A 23,463-nucleotide genomic window follows, 5' to 3' on the forward strand; every position below is an offset into this window, starting at 1 on the left:
CAATCCACTTGCATGCTCACTCATTCATTCATTCACTTTCACATTTACTCTCACACATAGAATTCTCAATTTGACCTTTCATATGTACCATTCAGATTATCAAGTAGGCTCATTCACAAGTTAAAATCACCAATAATCATTACCACAGTCAACTGGAAATAATACTTAAAACAGTTGAGCTTTAATTCACAAATTAACAAATTCCTTCATTGGCTGACCCTACTCGGTAAACACTATTTTAGAAATGATTTCCTGTGTTAACCATCAGAAGCTTGGTTAACACCGCAAACCCTATAAAATCCTTTGGTGACCGAGTGAACTCAATAAACACTAACTTCCTTTGTTAACCTTGAGAGCTCAATTAACACTGACTTTTGCCACATTTCCCTTTGATGCCCAAGTGAACTTGGTAGACATTGTTTGCATAAGGTAATGTCCAAGAATGCTTGGTAGACACTAAAAATCATCTTGCAAACCAACTGAGCTCGATAGATGTTGATAGATAACTAACATGACATCTGTGTAACATCAAAGACAACAATCAATTGGATAATTGTATCCAACAATCTCCCTCTTTGGCATTGATGGCAACACAATTGAAAACAAGACTTTCTCTAATAGAAAGTTTCTCCCTCTTAGATTTTACACTTCAAGCTTTACTTATCTACAGTAATCTCCCTCTATGAAAGAATTACATGGCTATACTTCTTCAAACAACAAACTCTCCCTCTAACTGATTTCAGAAAGGTATAATAGTAAGCTCTCTCTCTCTTTCTTAGTAAACTCTCCCTCTTGCCTTCATCTTCAAACAAATTTCAGAAAGGTATGACAGTAAACTCTCCCTCTTTGACAACACATGCTGAATAAGTTTCAATGTACCTTAAGTACTCATTCATATGCAATGTTCTCTTGACTATGCTACATCAACTAATAGATCTTCAACTTGGTTTCTATTGATGCACCACTAAAAATTTTTTTAGTGAGCTTCAGATAGGGGAATGACCCCTAGCTTAGCTCTTAGATACAAGAATGCATCCTTAGGTAGTGGCTTAGTGAATATGTTAGCAATTTGTTCCTTTGTATGGACATATTCCAATATAATTTTCTTGTCTTGCACCAGTTCTCTGAAAAAGTAATACTTTATAGCAATATGCAGGGTTTTGAAATGTATCACTAGATTCTTTGAAATGTTAATTGCACTTGTGTTATCGTAGAACATGACAACTAGTTCTCTGATTTCAACCTTCATGCCTTCCAACAACTATTTAAACCAAACAATGTTAGAACAATTCACTATTGCTACAACATACTCTTCCTCTACTATAGATTGGGATGTGCAATTTTTCTTTTTACTTGTCCAGGATACCAACCTTTTGCCAAGAAAGAATGCACCACCACTTGTACTCTTTTTGACATCAGTGTTTCCTACCCAATCAGCATCAATTTACACTTTTAAATCTAGACTTCCTCAAAGTTTATACCACAAGCCATAATCTCCAATTCCTTTTAAGTATCTCAAGATTCTTTTGACTACCATCATATAATTTTCTCTGAGTTTTTCTGAGAATCTTTCTACTATACCAACTCCTAAAGCAATATCAGGCCTTGTATGAACAACATACTACAATTTTTCAATCATTGATCTATATAAGGTCTATTCTACCTCTTTTGAAAGATCATCTTTTGTAAGCTTTAGTCCTATACACATGGGAGTTCCAACTAGTTTAGAATAATCCATACCAAAATTTTTGAGTATCTCCTTGATATACTTTGACTAAGTGATGTAGATACCATTCTTGCTCTATTGAATCTAAAGACCAACAAAGAATTTAATCTCTCCAAACATAGACATTTCAAAGTCTTTGTTCATTTTCTCTAAAAATTCTTTACATTGATAATCATTTCCTATGAAAAAAGTATCATCCACAAAAATTTCTGCCAAATTTTTTTTTGTTATTTGGTCCTTGCTTGATGTACAAACTATTGTTATCATTAGTTCTTTGAAATCCAATTTGAATAAGGTATTTATGCAATCTTTCATAACATGCTCTAGGAGCTTGTTTAAGACCATACAATGATTTGTGTAACTTCCAAACCATGTCCTTCTTGTTTAGATCAATAAAGCCTTCAGGTTGCTCAATGTAGACTTCTTCATCAAGAATACCATTGAGAAATACAGATTTGACATCCATTTGGTATACCTTAAATCTTTTATGTGTTGCATATGCAAGTAAGGTCCTGAAACCTTCCAATCTTGTAATAGGAGCAAAAGTCTCACCATAATATATGCCTTCTTCTTGAGCATATCCTTTACATACCAATCTAGCTTTGTTCCTTGATACCTATCCATCTTCATTCAACTTATTCCTAAATACCCATTTAGTTCCAATCACATTTTTATCTTTGGGCCTAGGTACAAGAGTCCAAGTTTTTTTCTTGTCTATTTACTCTATCTCTTCATTCATAGCCTTCATCCAACTTTCATTTTCCAATGCATCTTTGACATTTCTAGGTTCAAAATCAACAAGTAAACATGTATCTTTTAGCTTACTTCTTGTCATGATACCTTTTGATTTATCTCCAATAATCTGATTTGGAGCATGATGTCTTCTGACATATTTGGCCAACACAGGTTCTTTGCCTCTTGAATGAATTGCATTGTTATCCTCTTGAGCTTGAACTTCAGGTTCTGGTTGCTCAGGTTCAATAGGTATTTTCTCAATAGCTTTAGGTTGTGACTTGGGTCCTTGTGACTCAGTTTAAACTTCTTACAACTCGGTAGCTATGTTGGGCTCTGTAGATGCAGTCCTTTTATTAACAGATGTGTCTGGAAAAGTATCAATAAAAACAAATCTCATGTAATCTTTAGGTTCCTTTTTTCTTTCTTCTTCTATTTCTACAAACTCATCAACTTTCACATGTGCACTTTCTATGACTTTGTGAATAGACAAATTCAAACATCTATATGCCTTACTCTTAGAAGAATATCCTAAAATTATTTTGTCATCACCTTTAGCATCAAATTTTCCTTTTCTAGATTCTTTAAAAATGTAACATTTACTTCCAAATTCTTTTAGGTAACCTACATTAGGTTTATAGTCATACCATAACTCATAAGGGGTTTTGAATGAGTCTTTGTTCAACTATACTCAGTTTAGGGTATGAATTGCAGTGTTGATAGTTTCCTTCCAGTATCTAATAGCAATGTCCTTTTCAATCATTAAAGTCCTTACACAATCCATGATAGATCTATTCCTCCTTTCAGCTAATACATTCTGCTCGAGAGTTCCAAGAGCTGATAGATGTCTTTTGATTCCTCTTTCAATGCAAAAGTTATTGAATTCATTGGAGATGAATTCACCACCTCTGTTTGATCTCAAGCATTTCGATCTTTCCCTATTTCCTTTTCCACTCTTGCTAAATACCATTTGAACTTCTCAAATGCTTATGATTTCTCTCTTAAGTACATAATAGTCATCATTCTAGAGTAGTCATCAACAAAAAGAATAATTTTTTTTTCTCTAGTATAACTTTCTACTCCAATAGGTCCACATAAATCAGTATGCACAATTTCCAAAATATCTTCAGATTGATAGTTTTTAATTTTAAAACTAGTCTTTCCCATCTTACCAATGTGACAATTCTTACATAAACCAACATCAAGTTTCTTCAAATTAGGAATGCCTCTTACTTTCCCAAATTTTCTTATTTTCACCACGTTATCAAAATTTACATGACACAACCTTTTATGCCATTACCAAATTTCTTCAATTTGAGCAATAAAGCATGAGCACTCACCAAGATCAAGATAAAACAAGTTACCTTTTGTTTGTTTGCCTGATCCAATCATCTTTCCTTTTTCATCGAGCAGTCTTGCTTTGCCATGCATGAATTCCATCTTGAATCTAATGTTGATCAACTATATTACACTCAATAGGTTATGTTTTTATCCTTCGACCCAATATGCATTATCACATACAAGTTCTTTAGTTAAAAAAATTATGCCTCTTTCTTTTATACAATAAGGTTAATTGTTTCCAAACCTTACAATACCACCATCATAGTCTTCAAAATTTTCAATTTTTTCTTTGTCACCAGTCATATGATGTGAACATCCACTATCTATGATCCATGTATCCTTTTCGCTCACATGAGAGATAAGTGCCATCTCATCTTCTTCTTCATCATTATTAGATTCATCTTTTATAGCAATGTAAACAATTTCATCTTCACTACTATCTGAATCCTTAGAATCTTTAGCTATAAAACATGTCTTCTTACCTTTGTCCTTGAATGATTTGTGATTTTTGAAATTCTTCTTTCCATTGCACTTTGGTCCTTTCTTCTCATCCTTGTTTTTTTGGTTTGGGCACCTAGCTACAATATGACCTACTTCACATGAAAAAAAGATTAAAGGAACTTTACCTTTGTATTTTCCTCTGCCTCTAGAATATTTCCTTGCAACCAATGCTTCAACAACTTCAAGATCATTGTCTAAAATTTCTTCTTATTCTTCTTCACTTTCTGACTGAATGTCCTTAATCTTCTTGCCTTTCTCCTTAAGTGAAAGATTGGCCTCAAATGCAGATTTAATATTTTTGGAAGCTGAAATATAGTTGTCATTATTATCTAGCTCAAATGTTGTCAATCTTCCAACTATGGCATCCAAGTTTATCTTGTGATTTTCTTCACATCTTCTTTCTTGAATAGAAGATACTCTAATTGCATAAATAGGAAGTAATGTTCTGAGAACTTTACTTATAATAGTCTCTTCTTCAATTTTTCCTCCAGAAGCTCTGATTGCACTAACACTTTCTTTGATCCTTTCAACATATTTGGCAATTTTTTCATCCTCTCGCATTCTCATATGATCAAACTGTCCTCTTAGGCTTTCTAATTTGGCTCTTCTCACATTATCATCACCTCCATAGATTTCCTTTAGCTTGATACACATTGCATGAGTAGTTTTGCAGTCCTTGATCTCATCAAATTCTTCATAGCTGAGGGCTGATGCAATGTCTATCATCATGGTGTTGTGAGTCTTATTCTTAGCAATGTCATTGATAGATAATTTTCCTATAGGATCTACATATTCTTCATCAAGGTATTTCAATCCTGTATCACCAATGGAAGCCAGATGAAGTCTCATAAGTCCCTGTCATGCTAAAAATTTATCTCTATTAAGCCTTGGAATTTCTCTTTTATAAAACATCTTGATCTTTAGCTTAGGTCCTTGAAACCCTTCTTGCAAGCACCAAAAGCTCTAATACCAATTTTTGGAAATATAGATGGAGTAACTAAGAGGGGGGGTGAATCAATTACCACAAAAACAAATCCATAGATCCCTTAGATGTTAGATAAATCTATTTACTGTTGTCACTTGGTAAACATTCATAAAAATGTTGTAACTCGGTAGATGCAATGAATGTTAACTTTAACATATCTTAAACATGCATAGAAATAACTTACAACCATAAAAGAAATATCATGAACACATGAGACACCAGATTTAACATGGAAACTCAATATGAGAAAAATTACCAATGTAACTAGCTACTAATTTTCACTCTTTTGAAGTGAGCCTTGTTAGGAGCCAACCTTGTTAAAGGTTACAAAACACACTGTTAGGTGTGACCCTATTAGAGGATTTAATCACCTTATTAGTAGTGGCCATGTTAGAGGTCTTTAGAACAATTCAATAGAAATGTCACCTTGTTAGAGGATTTACAAAATGGTTTTAGACCAACTCTGTTAAGATATTTTGGAATCACTGCTACAATGATTAGGAAGTAACAATGAAATAACTTGAATGAGATGAAACTAAAATTGCTAATCACATATCTCTATTTCGCTCTACTAGATCCTTCCAAATCGAATATGGCTTTGCTGCTCGTCAAGGATATCTAACCATCCTTCAAAATTTTCTCTCACAAACAATCAATCCACTTGCATGCTTGCTCATTCATTCATTCACTTTCACATTTACTCTCACACATAGAATTCCCAATTTGACCTTTCATGTATACCATTCAGATTATCAAGTCGGCTCATTCACAAGTTAAAATCACCGATAATCATTACCACAGTCAGCTAGAAATAATACTTAAAATAGTTGAGCTTTAATTCACAAATTAAAAAATTCCTTCATTGGTCGACCCTGCTTGAAAGACACTATACCAGAAATGATTTCCTATGTTAACCATCAAAAGCTCGATTAACACTATGAACCCTACAAAATCCTTTGGTGACTTAGTTAACTCAGTAAACACTAACTTTCCTTTTCTAACCTTGAGGGATCGGTTAACACTAACTTTTGCCACATTTTCCTTCGACACCCGAGTGAACTCAGTAGACACTATTTGCGCAAGGTAATGTCTAGGAATGTTTGGTAGACACTAAAAATCATCTTGTAGACCAAGTGAGCTTGGTAGATGCTGACAAATAACTGATATGACATTTTTGTAACATCAAAGACAACAATCAATTGGATAATTGTATCCAAAAATGGCTTCCCCTAACACCTTTTCCACTACTTTTGTAATATAATTTTACAAATTCCAAGATTGTTTTCATTTTCTATTACTAATAGCGCTATTGTAATATTTTACATAAAACTTGGAGTTGTTATTTAGTAGTCTTATTTTGTATATATGGAATATGGGCCGCCATCCAATATTTTACACAAATTTAAGTAACAAATCTCTCTCAACTTTTGTGCACATTTTCAATTAACACCATTTAAGATCCAATGTCTAAAAAGAAGCCATTAATTGTTGAAGATAAATTAGGTTGAAATTACATAATGAAAATGTTGGGAAAATTCTCTTGAAGCCCATCAATTATCTAGACTATAACAATTACTTTTTAAAATAAATTGTCAATTTAAATAGCATATATATTGAGAATTTATGGATTCTACTACAATAGAAGTAGAAGTTGCAACTTTGACAATACAATAGACTAATAGTGTTGCAAGCAAAATGATCCTCAAGCTCTCTTGAAGCTATCAAAAAGGTGAAGAATACAAAAACAAATAGACAACTTAAAGTGGCAAGGCTCTATTAATATTCCTAGTATAGCCTTTGCACACACTTTTAGGATTTTCTGAACACTTCTTTGGATTTAAAAAATGGTAGTCCAACTTGTTGGTATGTGAAAGAGTGGAGGGATAGCTAAAGGTCCTAACTTTGTTCACTATGTTTCTTTTCCTTCTTCACCAAGTTAAGTTTCTTGGCCTAAAAAAACACACATCTATGGATTGCACTAATCATTGTTATAGTATTGTCAACACCAACATGGAGGAATTAATGGGTATGAAGCCACCCTGCAAGTGATAGAGGGATGGAAGAGGACGCGTGTTTTGTTAAATGGTATTTTGAGCTTGAACCAGTTGACATCTACCAATAGGAATTTGTGGATAACTTTAGCTATGTCTTCATTGTCATCATTCAAGGTCCTCAGGATGCCATGGTATCAACAAGGAACTGTGATGGTAATTTGATGGACGCAATTGTTTCCAGAGATACTTTCCAATATAGTTTTGAAGCCTTCTAATGTTTTTGAGAAAGCATTTAATTCAATTGTTGTATTTAGTTTTTAATTGTTAGGAAGAATGTGGAAGAAGCTTCAATACTTTTATTTTTTAGAAATTTTGGTGGAAAAAAAACCAAATAGAACCCTGCTAAAATTATTATTAATCAATAAAAAAATTAATTGAAAAATAAATTGATTTGTAAACCTTGGAACTTCATTGGTTTTGATTACAAAAATCAATTTTCAGATGCATCCAAGAACATTAGTCCCTTGCCTATATATAGGCAAGGACTAACAACAACAAAAATTTGCCTGAAACCACCAATTGAAAATCTGTGACAACAAAAATTCCAAGTCCAAAATCTAATGATTTATTAACTTGAAGACTCTTCCTAATCTTCAAGCCCAGTTATAAGAAAAATCTCCTTGCAATTTTTTTCTCTCCTCAAACCTTCTTTCCAAATTTACCAATTTCTCTTCAAAATTCAATTGTTATAAAAATGTACTATAATTACTTTCTCATAGAAATTTTTTCTCTCCTCAAACCTAAGTAGATAACTTTCATAGAATAATCATTTCCTTTATTCCGTTATTGAATTCCTAGAATATCTCATTTGATGAAATTTGACTTTAATTTTCTAAAATGTCTCATTTAATAATATTTTGATTTTTTTTTTTTGTTTAACTTTATATACTTAGAACTTAGAATCTCATAAAAAAATATCTTTTGTTATATTATAAATTAATATTTTTTATATGCTATCAATAGGTAATATACACTATATTACTCATTAAAATAACTAAGCATAGAATAATCATTTCATTTATTCTGTTATTGACTCTTTTTTCCCCTAGAATATCTTGTTTGATGAAATTTGACTTTAATTCAAAATGTCTCATTTAATAATATATTGATTTTTTTTGTTTAAATTTATACACTTACAACTTAGAATTTCATTAAAAATATCTTTTGTTGTATTATAAATTAATATTTGTGATATGCTATTAATAGGTAATATACACTATATTACTCATTAAAATAACTATGCATCTAAATTTAAATTTTTGATATTACATTTAAATTTCCCCATTCTATTTAATTAAATCTCATAATAAATATATTCTTATATTAAATACTACAACACATAATAAACCAAAAGAAAGAAAGTCAACCAAATCCAACAATGTAAAAATAAATTTAAGGGGAAAATACTACTGAATTTATGTCACTTGTCATACTCGGATAAGTAGTCAACCTGATACTTGTCCACTATTTCAAGATAATTTGAGGTTTAGGTTGGGATTTAGACCTGATAATTATCTCTCTTCCTTACCATAAAGTTATTGCAATAGTACATGCTCATCTTGGCAATTCAAGGAAGTCAATGTCTAGTAGCTAAAATATTACATAAGAGATGATTGTAAACATACATATATTCATATATAATAAGAAATAAAGGGGAGTGATCCATCATGTAGATCTTGCATGTAGGTGACTACAAGTCTCTCCCTCAACCAGGCAAACATGTCAATCAGAAAAGTGAAACATACATATAACCACACGTATGCAAGTATGAATTTAATAACTAATAAAACCATGCATGTACATGATAACAACTGCAATCATTAACTTAAAGTATTAAAAGTATCCACATCATGAAAAAATTTGTAATCAACCACTAAAAATATATTATATAAGAAAAATCATATAATATAAATGTATCCATAGTGTGATGTCATACGATAAAATTTCAATGACACTGAGTAAACTGATACACACACATGAAAACCAGTTTAAAAGAGTACAACTACATAAACCAAAAAGTGAACTGTGGGTGGGTATTACAAAAAGTTACATGATGTTACAACCTCTCTAGATTTAGTTGATCATGTTGTGCATAGGAAGTTAATTAGTCTTTTTATGAATTTGGTTAATACAAGATTTAATATTTGTTATGTTGTTCACACTTTAAGTCAGTTCATGTGTGAACCAAGACATTCATATTGTGGAAGCCAAAAACATGTTGAGATTATGTTTGTGGTATAGTGGGATATGGTTTAAAATATTTTTCTTGTGTAGAGTTGAACTTATAGGGATTCTTTGACTCAGATTAGGTTGATTTTGTACATGATAGGAAGAGCATTTCAACATATTGTTTCTGCCTAGGTTTAGCTATGATTTCTCACTACAATAGGAAACAATCATGGGTTGCATAGAGTACAACTAAAGCATAATATGTTGTAGCTTGTATGGCTACAAGAGAGCTTGTGTGGCTTCGTAAATTGCTTGTGTGATTGTTTGGGCATCCTTTGGAACCTACAGTAATTCTTTGTGATAAGAAAATCTGTGGGAAGCTTATGATTAATCTTATTTCCATGATAGAACTAGATATGTGGAAATAAAATATAATTACTTGAGAGATATAGTTCAAAAGAAAGCAATTCAAATCAATTATATTTCTAAAAAGGAGCAAAAAATGGACATTCTCACCAAGTCACTTCTTAGAGTGAAGTTTTGTTACTTTTGAGATAAGCTTGATATTGTGGAGAATGATGTTCTTGATGAGAGAGTCATAGCTTCAATAATCACATCCATATTGTTAATGAGTTCTCTTTTTGAAAGATAACTGTGAAGTGCAATCCCTTGTTAATGAGTTCCTCTATAAAAAGAAGTGTGAGTTCCAATCCCTTACTAATGCATGCTTCTCTGTGGGATAGTTTTGAAGTGAAAGCCCTTGTTCCACCCTCTAGGAGTAACTATGGGGGATCTACCCTCTAGGAGTAACCATGGTGGAAGTCATGTATGAGACTCAGTGACTTATTTTGTTATTTTTCATGAATTTTGGCCCCATCGGGAATGTTCTAGTCTTCTTTGAATATCTTTTGTAATGTGATGTTTGGAGTTTTGGGTCTACTCAAAACTTTTTTTTTTTGGTCCTAATAGAGACAATATGGTAATTTTTAATATGTTTTTTATCTTGATGTAAGGGGTTTTGGGTCCTCTTAAAAGCCATTTTTACCTTAATCAATCTCAGAATCACTCTCTATCTCATATTTATTCTTCTTATCTTTCTAAGAGGGGAGAGCCTTCCCACCCTTATTTCCAAAGGCACTCATAAATATTTCCTTCCACTTGTCTCTCCCCCTTCAAAGATTGGACAAAGGCTAAAGGAGACCTAGCCGTACAAATACTCTACAATTAACGAGATAAGACCTTTATGCGGAATAGGCCTTTTAGGATTTTTACAATTCACATTAAGTCCATGAAGCATAGAATAAAAAGGAAAATAAATCCTTTTTTTATCACAAAAATGATGAAGGAGAACAAAATGATAATTGTGTACCCTCGAGTAACAACCATCCAGCATGAAACAAGCCATAATTATGGTCATGACTTCATGCCAAATACCCTTTATTTGGTTGATTTCGCAATAGTCCTCCACCTTCACAAGCCTTTCCTCCTCTACCTTAGTTTTAGGAAAATTGTAAATGCCAGCTTCAAAGATTTTCCTTTGCTTGAAGAAATTCATCCCAGACTTAGGTAGGCCCATTATTTCAGCTATAAAATCAACATTAATAGTCACAGTGACCCCATAAAGTGTAACCTTGTCCACGTTATAGCTCTTAAAGAAAACCTCTGTGACATGGCAATTGAAACCATGAAGCCTCTCCAAATAGAAGGAAATTTTTCCTTTCTACAATTGCTCCCAAACCTCCACCTTCTCCTTCCAAGGTCTATAATTATCAAGATCTTGTTTCTATGGTTCACCACCCATACTAAAATTCACACAAAGAAAGCTGAGGTCTTCAAAGAAAGGTTTGAAAGAAACAATAAGATACAAAATACAAACAACCTTCAAATAAACCCACCACCTATACAAAATGAAAATGGTAATAATAGCTTGGTGCATAATCTAGCCCAACCACTTAATAGCATTATTTTCGAGGTTCATTATTAATATGAAAAAATCTTCCCAAAAGTAGCATTTTTCATATCATAATTGATAATCACCTCAAGGGTCAAAGCAAGACATGCATCATCCATCCACATGATAATGTTATGAGACCTAACTACCAAGTTGGCAAGCCAATCCATCACATTATTGGTTTCCCTAAAGTTGTGGGAAATGTGAATCTTTTTGAATTTTTTAAAACTTTCCCCAATCAAAAAATCATCGGCTCAATAATCAAACCTTTTGAATTTTTTTAAACTTTCCTTAAACTCGTTCCAACCAAAAGTTAGTACAACCTAATTTCTAAACAAGTTTAACCGTATAGAGGGCTCCAAATGCTTTAGCCAAATGACTAGTAATTTCACCAAGAGGCACCATAGTGGCACCAATAAATCTGCCATATCAATCTTTAAGAACCCCACCACAACCAACTTTGTCAGGGTTACCTTTTTTAATTCCATTAAAATTAGCATTCATCCAATCAATTGGAGGAAAACTCCCATTGGTACCATCCCTACTTAAAAAAGAAATGTGGATTTGTTGGCTAGTTTGAGGAAAATTGATATCAAAATTACCACTATCTACCTTCGAAACAATAAAATTATCCTTAATAAGGACCAATACTCCAAGACAATCTTTCAAATATCATGGCTATATTGGCAATGAAGAAACAAGTGGTTCATAGATTCACTTTCCATTTTAGAAAGAAAACAGCTACTAATGATTTGAAAGCCCCTATTGTTCAAGTTACAATAGTCAAATTCTTATTTTGCAGGGCTATCTCGGGGGGGAAAAAAAACAATTTTTCGAATGAATCCCTTAGTCTAGGCTTTTGCCCAAATTGGAGAAAAATTATCATCATTAACAAGGAAAATTAAAGAAATCTTGAATAACCATTGAGATGAAGGGTCCAAATCAAAGAAGCGTGATGACTATCTCTGATGCTAACAAAGTTTAGAGTCTTCTGAATGGTAGCCAAGCCTAGTCAAAACAAGTCAAACTCACCTAGCTACCATTCCTCCAATTGTCCCTGACAAAAAGATCAAAAGACTTATTCCAGTTTTCAATAAGCTATTGCTTAACAAAGAAAGAGTCCACATGAACAACTAGCAACTAGATATCCTCCCAAAACTTCACCACCTTGTCATTCCCACTTTTCATCTCCTATCTAGAGCCATGATGTACTTAGTGTCTTGAACAGACTTCCAAATGGATGATGCATTGAGAATAGGAGGCGAAGAGACAAAATCAAGAATAGAAGGGGAATTAAAAAGATATTTATGTTTCCAAATAAAGCTCCATCCCTTACCATCTTCAAAAAATCTCCAACCCTACTTAGCCAAGAGAGCTTTGTTCATAAGCCTAATAGGCCTGATCCCCAAGCCCTCATGCATTTTGGTTGGCAGACAAGATTCCAAGCTACTAAAGGAAATCTCCTTCTATCTTCAATACCAATCCATAGAAGAGTCCACTAAATCCTCTCAATACTATCAACATGTTTAGCTCAAATTTTAAACAAACTCGTAGCATACATTGACAAACTTTGAAGGCAGCTTTTGAGAAGAAGAACCTTGCCAACCTAACTTAAAATATTTCCTTTCCAACCAACATTTTTAGCATTAAATTTATCCACCAGTGAAACCCAAAAGGAATCAAGGGGCTTTGATCCCAATGGAAGACCCAAGTAAGTCCCAGGAAAGGACACATGTGTCTATGATCTTGAGTATTGATAAAGAAAATATAACTATTATCCCAATTTATTAGTTGTCCTAAAGTAGCAGAGTAGAGAATAAAAGCCTCTTTAAAATTATTGGCTTCCCAAAGGACCCATTTCGTTGTAGGCATATGAATTGAAGATTATAATGGAAAATGGGAATGAGTATGGGAATGCGGAATGGGAATGGAAAATATGTATTCCAATTCCATTTGGTTCACTTGGAATTTGTTTGGGAATATGTTTTTGATTAAAAAAAATAGGTTTTGAAGGGTGCCTAAAACCTTGTACAAGTCTAAAGATTTTCAATAAGCACAAATGAAAAACAACAGAAAACAAAAGAGAAATCGGTCACCCCCCTAATAAAGGGTACCCATGGTGACATAAAAGCCTATCACTAGCCAAAACTAAACATCTAGCTAGGGGGCTAAAAACCAAATAGAGATCAACCTCCAAAAAATTCAGTCACTACAAGGGAGCTCACGATTTTCCCTTTGATTTAGATCCTCCCTTGCATGATTGAAGGTTATTTTCTAAAGGAACATCAGAGGGCTTATTTTTCTTTCTTTTTACCATAGTCCAACCATCCTCCACCTTTGCTACCTTAGCAACCCAATCCCTAGAAGAAACTGAATAGTGGAACCCAAGGGAAGTAGGAGTAACAACAATGTCCCTAAGAGAGCCTATAGATGACTAGCCCCCAACAAGACCTTGTCTTCCTAATTGAATCTACTCACTTAGAAAATCTAGCAATTTCCATTCCATCTCTCTTGTCCACACCACTTTAGCAATTTCAGCCAAAGTAGCAACCGCAATCACACATACCTCCTCATCCATTCTTGTTAAGAGATTGGTGAATGACATTTGCAGTTATCAATGTGTAGCTGCAAAACTTCAGAAAACAATCAACATCTAACCTAACTCTTAGCAATTATCACATCCAATATAGGCAGTATGCCAACATGACAATGAAATGAACAGAACTGGTCCTACATACACCTGACACACTAAAATGAAATGGTCTTATAGCACAATCTTGTGATTCTCCCTCATGCTTTTGACATAGTTTAAGTTTAACATAATCAATTACAATAACATTGTTGCTGGATGTAATACTTTATTCGAGATATCTTATCTGGGTGTTGCTGGATTAGATGCTACACCTACAAATATCCAACTAGAACACATATAAAGTAGGTGAATTGTTGGATAGAAATACAAAAGTAGAGAACATACAAAGCAGGCAAGTTGGTCGATAGAATGCCTCAAAACGATTTGGTCGCACGGACTGCAAGATTGCATAATATGTTCTAACTAGATTTGTTGAAATGTTTTTCTTGAATCAGATTCAATTTTCCTTAAAAATTTTGTACAGATTCCAGAATGTGAAGTATTTAGCCTATCTTGGCTGGTTGTACTCTACATCTATCGGTAAAACTTTAGTGTTCAAGCAACTAATGGAAGCTTATACAAGAACACTTCCAGTTTTATATTTTAGGAAAAACCAAATTTCACTTTGCATAAAATAATTATGTACACAACATGAAATGTAGCATATCCTTTCTTGGAAACTACAAAAAAATGTTGCAAAAATTGAAATGTTGACTTTAACCTGAAGTCTGAATGCAAGGAGCACTGGATATCTATTGCACAAATAAGTTCCAAGACATAATGTTATGGATGTTATTAGAATTTGCAAAGCATAACCAAGTTCTAACCATAAAATATAACATATTAATGATAGAAAGTCTAGTATAAACTCCATTATAATTATCAACATAAAGCATGTGGAATGGGAATGAAAAAGTATTGATGTAGTAGTTGTGGCTGTTGTAAAATCCTTGACAATAAACTATAAATTAAGGATGAATGTCTTAGATTCAATAAATGATTATTCACACCATCATTGGAAAGAATAATGTTTTTACTTTTGTCAAAGCATATTTATTTGCCAGTAACATGCATATATGGTTATTCTTGGAATTATTTTCACTCAAATGCTTTTTTCTATATGTCAAGCCAAACTCCAAAGCAAGATTCTTCCATGGTAATGTCACTCCATAGGTTGGTACATGAACTGCTCAGGAAGCATGCCAATCGTATGACAAAATGCCCAAATCCTAAATGTAAAGTGTAGAGCCTAGGTGCAACATGATATTGATTCTACAAAATTACTTGGAGACTTGTCATCACTTCAAAAACACAGATTACATACTTTAAAGATTGAATGCTTCAAACAGATCAAGCAAGAGAGATGATAGGAATGAAACAAACTAATACCTTCTCAAACCTGTGGCACCTTAGTATGTGAAGCACATGAAACACCAATGCAACAAGTTGCATGTGTGGCTGAAAATACACAATGTGTTCAAAATAATACCTTAGAGAGTTGAGTTTGTGTGGGCATCCTTGGTGCACGGTAAAAGGCTTTGGCAGGGAATATGCAAATTGTGATAACATCTCATGAAGCGCAATGATTTTAAGATGTGTATATGGCAGTAAACTATTTGATGGAATGCCTCAAGAATAATTGTTCTATAAAATGCTTCAAACATAGGGGAATGTGAATGGAGAAGATCACTGCCAATGCATGTAGGAGTCGAGTCTTGTGTTGTTCAACCAGTGTGGAAGAGCACAATTGCTGTTGAAGTTTGTGATGATAGGTGAGTATATACAAATAGATTTGTTGTAAAGATGTAGGGACATTCAAGAATGTTAGAGCTATCAAGACAAATCACCAACCCATTTTCAGCATCATACGTGTGCTTTATAACAATACATTAGCCTCAAAATAGGGTCCGAACACTCATCACAAGAAAAAGGAAAATTTTGATGAACTTATTTAAATCATATGATAAAATGTAGAAGAGATGTATCTCATGTGAATTAACCCTTCATAATAACTATGAATTTCCCATTGCAATCAGCAATCTCAAAATAAATGAGATCAATCGTAATGAATGTTCATAGAAAGTCATATTGTACTAGAGATGTACCAAAGCCACAATGCCATATTCATATAAATACCAAGTACATAAATTATAAAAACCTCATAACTACTATATAATGAGCTATATACTAGAAAAACTCTAGAATGTTAAAACTAATATTACCACAACAAAACTTGTTGAAGAGTGCAATACCCATATACTACAAAGTGCAATTCCTAATTACTACTAAGTGAAAATAAATGTTCATGTTTTGCAATACATCTAAGTTTGAGATTTGTAGTATTCCCACACCCTTCATGCTATTTCATCTTGAAATTTCCCCCAATCATCTCTATCTCTTTCATTCATTCCATAAGTCTCAAAAATTGGCACATTTATTCCAGCACGATCATCATCCTCTTCAATATTCACTTCGGGTGGAGCACCATCCTCCATGGTAATGAAGTTGCGTAATATGCCACATGCCAAAAGAATCTTTGTTTGGGTAAATATACTGTAGGATGTTGCATGCTTTAAGATAGGAAAATGCTGCTTAAAAATACCAAATGTCCGCTCTATCACATTCCTAAGAGAGGAGTGTCCGTGGTTAAATAACTCTTCGGGAGTGGTGATCAAGTTTGCTCTACAAAAATCTTTTAGGTGGTAACTCGTACACCAATAAGGGGCAAGAAATCCTGGGACATTTGGATACCTGGTATTTACTAAATAGAATTTGCCTATAGAAATGGAAATAAACTTATAGTCAAAATAGATCATACAAATTTTGATTTAATATAATGACAATATTATCATATAAAATATGAACTAATATACCAAGAGGAACCACAAGTGGATCTACTCTAGATAAAGCTGAAGCAAGCACCTGACTATCTGCAGCAGACCCTTCCCAACTAGCAAGAATATATTGAAACTTATAGTCAGATGAATAGATACCTAAAGTATTTTGTGACAAATTGCCTTTTCTATCGTAATATTTTTCTTGGATGTCCACATCGACAGTAATAGGGAACTGGGCTCCATCAATCACACCAATACAATCCTATAACAAGAAATATTATTATCAAATATAAATTAATATAATTAAGTATATACCAATGAAATACATGCCACTAGGAAATTTACCTTGAAATACATATCAAAACGATCTTTCCTAGCAATTTTAGGAGGAGTGGTTGCAAGAGGAGGTAAAAGATAATAGTTATGAAGCCCTAAGATAGCCTTCAAGACCTTGTGGAAGTGTCAACTCACTGTCTCTGCTGAGTGACTTAAGTTATGGCCAAACTTTCAATTCCTTAGATTGTGGCCAAGAGTGTGGAGGAACATCACTACTTGTTCTTCCAATGTTATGTTTGTTGTATCTTGGATGCTCCCTTTTTGCCTTAGAATTTTGGCAAAGCAAATGAAGGCTACTCTACTCATGCGCATTTGGTCATGGCAATTTGTGTTATTGCAATGGATAATACACTTATAAAAAGGACATGCAGCTCTTCTTCACTTATGCCTATGTCTTCTATCCTCTTGGGAAGATGTAACTATGAGTACTGCAATTGTGGCAGGTAAAATAGCAAGCATTCGCATGACCTTGATCTTCTTAACTATGGCTTCTTGAACTTCAATATCATCAATAAAATCCATTGAAAGACCTACATCCACATAATGGAGTTACTATTTGGCATAATCAAAAAATATATATATAAATATTATTAGTGTAGCTAATGTAGTACAAAACCTATTATTGACAATGGAAGCACATAAGATCCATTAAGGAGATGAAATAGTGGAGAAAACTCCTAATGCATATATGCTTCAATAGTTTGAGAATATGCTACAATAGAAAATTGTCAACAAAATTTAACCAAAAACAATGAATCAACAATATGATAAAAAATTTGGAAGAAATATATGGCTAGAAAAGGAACAAATAGAATTAAAACTTACAAGAGAACAATGTTTAAAGCAGATGTGTGGAATTATTACATTTAGACCAATAAGGGAAGGAGTAATGATTGGCAGCAATCAAGTGCAGCTTGCACTTTTTATACTCAGAAAGCATTCTATCTATTATTAATAAACTTATTTTGGCAATTTCTTGGAAGTTGTCTGCTATGACTCCTTGATATGTAACTAGGACCCAAACAACTCTCTATAGTTTTCACTTATCAGAACCAATCAATACAAATAGCTTAATAAGTAATAAATTTAGTACTTGCTTTAGGTTCAATAGTTTTGTAATATTCTTAGATGAAAATATGAAAGAAATATCTGATGAAAGCTATTTTACCATATATGTCTATTGTTGGGGAATTGTTTGACTGTTGTTTAACTCATGAGAGTTATGATGTTTAATAATCTTTGCTAGAAAAGTATAAAGAATCTGGCATCCAACATTTTACATCTTGCTAGAGTTGGTTGTGCTAATTTCCTCCCTAGTTGCAGTTGTATCTTATGATTGGTATTATACACAAATAGTGATATCTCTATGTAATCAAGTTAGTATTCAAGTCATTCCAAGCTAGAAGACAATCTTTCATATAAATACTCTTAGTTGTATATCTGAATGATCCATGAAATATATTTAGGTTCTCTTGGTCGCAATTGATTTGTTTCACGGTAGAATACAACATGAATAAATAGATGCATTGAAATAGAATTTATCTTTTCGAGTTTGGACAAATGTCTCAGCAATTGTAGCTCACAAGTCCAGCCCAATTTTTAACCAATTTACAAGACAAGGCACCTCCAAAACACCATCATTAAAAAAGATTCAATTTAAGAACATATGCAAAATATAGACCATATATTGATGCTTTTTATCTTGAAAGAGTCTTTGAGACAACGTAGCCCTCTAAGGTCAAACCAATGGCTGACAAAAATGGCATCAAGTGAATAGACTACGAATATGGCATCATGATTTCATTTTTTTTGAATTTTGTGGAGCTTCCATGAATAGGGGAAGTTGCAGGTGTGGGGGGGGGGGTTCAAAGTTTTGTTATAGGCAGGAAGAGAGTACAAAGAAAGAGATGCCAGCCATGTATTTCTCTAGATGTTCACATGGGCAAGGGACAGAAACAAGAGTTGTATTGCAATTTCCAAGGCTCATTTGTTGTTATTATTATGAATCCTTCCTTCGATCTAAAACTCTGTTACTTATGCAATGTACAAGTTGTGGCTGATTTGGTAGAATGTAAATATCTGTTTCTTTTTTTCTAAGGTTGGTCAAGAAAGGAATTTATGTCACATTGTTCCTATGCCAAGAAGTGAAAAAGAATGGACATGAAACCAAATTGTAATTGCATTGAATCAAGAGAATAAGCAGCTAATTTCAATACAATTATTGCCCATCTGAATCCTCTGCTCCTTCAAGTGACCCCATTTATTGTGCCCATTATCACTGTCATGGAAAGATGGTCGTGTACATGGACATGGAAATGGAGATGATAAAGAAAATGGATTAGGGGAAGCAGACAGAGATGACAATTTAGGTAGACAATCCTGTGATGGATGCCCAATGTGCCTACCACTTGGGGCCAAGAGGGTGGGTGTTTATGTAAACTCCTGTAGGGTACTAGATTAATTACTATGCAGACTAAACATACATATCATTTACAAAACACAACAAATAAGAACAGAACAGAATAATTGTCAACATAATATAGTCTCAAAGAGATATTCCATTTATTACCACATGCAATGCATACAAAATTGGAACTGGTTCTACATACACAAAAATGATTATCATAGATACTACTCAGTAGTTGGATAAGACTACCAACAACTACCTTTCAAGAAGAAATGTCATTACATCACTGACAAACCATTACTTAATTTACATGCATTTATTTATGAACATGGCAAAACTGCTGACTATTGTCTGCTATGTTAGGAATAAGGTGTCTCAACCTTGTATAATTCCTATTCTTATTATTTGTTTCATAAAATGTATTTCTTGCAAATAATGTTGATGTGTCGACATCTTGAATTGAGTGTAAGGAGATCATGGCTAAAATGGTTATGATGGATTCCTATGACACGTAAGAGCTATGTTAGGAAGATTCAATGATAGGTGAAGACATGTGGCAACTAAGATATTTGAGTACTATACACTCTATCCCCAAAAAAATTTTGGGGTTCCTATTTTCTTGGAGAATGGTAAAACCCTAATACGGTTTACCTTTGGGAGTAGCCCTAAAGTGAAGTGCATGTTATAAGCATTTTTAGGGTTGCAAAGAGAGATGATGCGAAAGAGGTGTATTGTTGGTACTCCGAGTTGCTATTGGAGTCTTCTGTTGTCATTGTTGAGCTTGCACTGCAAGTATATTGTAACATTTTGTTGAAGATAATACATTGTGCAGGTTCTGGAGGGGTGGGGTTGTTTTACCAAAAGGTTTTTCCCCACTGGTAAATCTTTGTGTTATGTGTTTATTTCTTTGTCTATTTTCTATATGCATGGTTGGCTGCAATATTTTTGTTTACATGATATTGAATCTGTAAGTGTAGAAGATTTTAATAGGATTTGCATCATACTTTCCTTATGAGATTAGTGTAGGAAGTTGTTTCCACACCTGAGTTTCCTTACAATTGGTATTAGACCCTGATCAACTTTTGATCCTAGTTGTTGGGTAAGGTTTTTTGAGCTAATCTCAAGTCGAGTGGGAGTCTTGTGCAGAGCATCCTAAATCTTATTTGTAGATTGAGATGGCGAGTTCATCATATGGAAGAATGGAGGTGGAGAAATTTAATGGCACTAATTTCGAGTTGTGGAAACTCAAGATGGAAGACATGTTGGAAGATCGTGACCTATGGGAAGAAACTACAAGTGCTATAAGACCAGCAACTGTAGCTCAAGCAGATTAGGATATCAAAGACTATAAAGCTAAGGGTCTCATAAGACTCTATTTAACCGATGCAGTTCTTCTGAATGTTCTAGATGAGAAAATCGAATATAGTTTGTGGGAGAGACTTGGGGCTGTGTATCAGGCCAAATCTTTGGTGAAAAAGTTGTTCCTAAGGAAGAAGTTGTATTCTCTACAAGTGAAGGAAGGTGGATCCTTAACAGATCATTTAAATGCATTTAATCTACTGGCTGCACAGTTGACATCATTTGGTGTCAAGTTAGAGTAGGAGGATCATTGCTACACACTTTTGTGTTCTTTACCGAATTCATGGGACCATCTTGTGATGGCTCTCGGAAGCACATTAGTAACCTTCAAAATGGATGATGTGGTGTCTTCGCTGCTATCAGAGGAGATGTAGAGAAAGACTTTTGTTTTGAAAAAAGAAGCCCTTGCTATTCGTGGGAGATCCACAGAAAGAGAGAAGAAAAATGACAATAAGTCTAACAATAATGGTAGGTCCAAATCCCGTGGGAAGTCAAAGACTTCCAATAAGTCCAAGGAAAAATGTTGGGACTATAATAAGACTAGGCACTTCTATAAAGACTGTAAAGAGCCTAAGAAGAAGAAGAAAGCCTCAGATTCTGGTTCTGAAAAATCTCAAGAAGATGGCGATGCATTTATCGTAGCTTTGGCAGCCCATGCATCTAATGATGTGTGGTTGGTTGATTCGGGTGCATCTTTTCACATGACCTCTCATCGAAACTGGTTCTCAAGATATGAAGAGTTTGATGGTGGAAAGGTGTACTTGGGTGATGATTCTCACCTAAAGAGAGTTGGACGCGAAAGGATCACTATCAAATTTCCTGATGGACGAGTAAAGGGAATCAATGGAGTAATGCACATTCCAAGTTTGGCACGAAACCTATTATCTGTAAGTATGCTGAATGATGTAGGTGTGCAAGTTGGTTTTCTAAAGATGGATGTAAGATGATGAGAGGAGCTATGGTGCTTGCTAAGGGTACTAGGAGAGGTACTTTGTTTTAGCTTGATGCATACATTTCTCAGTGTAATAGTTCTTCTGTTTCAAAGAAGAGAGCAGCTATCACTTCATCCCCACCATCTAAACGGGCAGTAAAGAAGATTGTGGTTAGTGGTTTTGATGGTAGTGCAACAAGTGTACCTAAGGGCGTAAACACTTTGGAAGGAAAGCTTCCTGCAGAAAAGACAATGTTGTGGCATATGAGATTTGGCCACATTGGTGAGAAGGGTCTTAGAACCCTGAAAAATAAAAATCTTGTTGAGGGGTTAAATGATTGCAATCTCCAGTTTGACTTCTGTGAACACTGTGTCTACGGTGAACAAAATCATGTTCAGTTTTACTCTAGTTCTCACAAATCTTTTGATGTTTTGGATCTTATTCATTCTGATGTATTTGGTCCTGTAAAAGTTCCTTCAATCTCCAAGTCTATATTTTTTTTATCTTTCATAGATGATTACAGTAGAAGGACATGGATTTATTTCCTTAAAAGTAAGACATAAGTCTTTAGTCGATTCAAGGAATTTAAAGCCCTTGTAGAGAATCAGACTAGTAAGAAGATTAAGTGTGTGAGAACTGACAATGGTGGTGAGTTTTGCTCAGCAAAGTTTGAACAGTTCTATAAAGAACAACGTATCGAGAGGCATAAGACAACTCCTTATACCCCGGAGCAAAATGGAGTTGCAGAGAGAATGAACAAGACACTCATGGAGAAGGCTAGGAGTATGCTTAGTGGAGCTAGTTTAGAACAAAGGTTTTGGGCTGAAGCTATGGCCACTACTTACTATTTGGTTAACAGATCTCCTACATCAACCCTTGTTGGTAAGACACCCATGGAGGTGTGGTCTGGTAAGAAGCCTTCAATTAGACATCTTCATTTTTTTGGTTGTGAAGCTTATGCACATGTTCCAAAGGAGAAAAGATCTAAGTTGGAAAACAAAGCTGTTAAATTTATTTTCATCGAATACAGTGCTGGTGTGAAAGGATACAAGCTTTGGGATCCTGTGACTAGTAAGGTGTTGTATAACAGAAATGTTATTTTTAGAGAGCTAACATCTTCTCCTATTATGCTACAACCAGATGAAAAAGAAAAGGAAAAAGATGTTGTTCATTTGCCTCTTACCCCTGAGAAGATTGAACAGAGAGACCATGTTGGGTCTAATGATGAGGAGAGCTCTAGTAGCTCTGACAGTTCAGAAGAAGAGGAAGAACAACCTCAACCTCAGCCCTTGAGGAGATCCACGAGAGAAAGAAAGAAACTAGAAAGGTTTGGTTATTCAATGTTAGATTCCAGTTGTGCTTTTGCTTTGATTACTAACACTGATGAGCCTAGATCTGTGAAAGAGGCTTTGGGCATGAAAGATGCAGGTTCCTGGATTGAGGCTATGGATGATGAGATGGCTTCTTTAGAGAAAAAAAAAACTTGGGACCTTGTACCTTT

General features: G+C 34.1%; 1 protein-coding gene across 1 annotated transcript; it reads right to left on the reverse strand.

Annotated features, from left to right (window-relative positions):
• Positions 1 to 16,445: 16,445 nt before the first annotated feature.
• LOC149539061 (uncharacterized) lies at positions 16,446 to 17,786 on the reverse strand. Its single transcript, XM_089802515.1, has 3 exons — positions 17,694 to 17,786; positions 16,965 to 17,190; positions 16,446 to 16,867 (listed from the first exon to the last, which is right to left on the reverse strand). Exons 1-3 carry the CDS (start codon positions 17,784 to 17,786, stop codon positions 16,446 to 16,448), a joined length of 741 nt encoding a protein of 246 aa, XP_089658641.1.
• Between the last annotated feature and the right edge of the window lie 5,677 nt (positions 17,787 to 23,463).

This window comes from Cupressus sempervirens, chromosome 9 (genome assembly GCF_028749045.1).
Source record: "Cupressus sempervirens isolate cs-2001-9-10 chromosome 9, ASM2874904v1, whole genome shotgun sequence".
NCBI lineage: Eukaryota > Viridiplantae > Streptophyta > Pinopsida > Cupressales > Cupressaceae > Cupressus > Cupressus sempervirens.

Bases quoted from the DNA above. Each gene is read 5' to 3' on its own strand.
- LOC149539061 (XM_089802515.1), bottom strand. From the start codon at position 17,786: ATGGATTTTATTGATGATATTGAAGTTCAAGAAGCCATAGTTAAGAAG. The intron at 17,191-17,693 runs GTACTCATAGTT...TTCTTGTTATAG, and splicing joins TTTTACCTGCCACAATTGCA to GATTGTATTGGTGTGATTGA. The intron at 16,868-16,964 runs GTATATTAGTTC...CCATTTCTATAG, and splicing joins TCCACTTGTGGTTCCTCTTG to GCAAATTCTATTTAGTAAAT.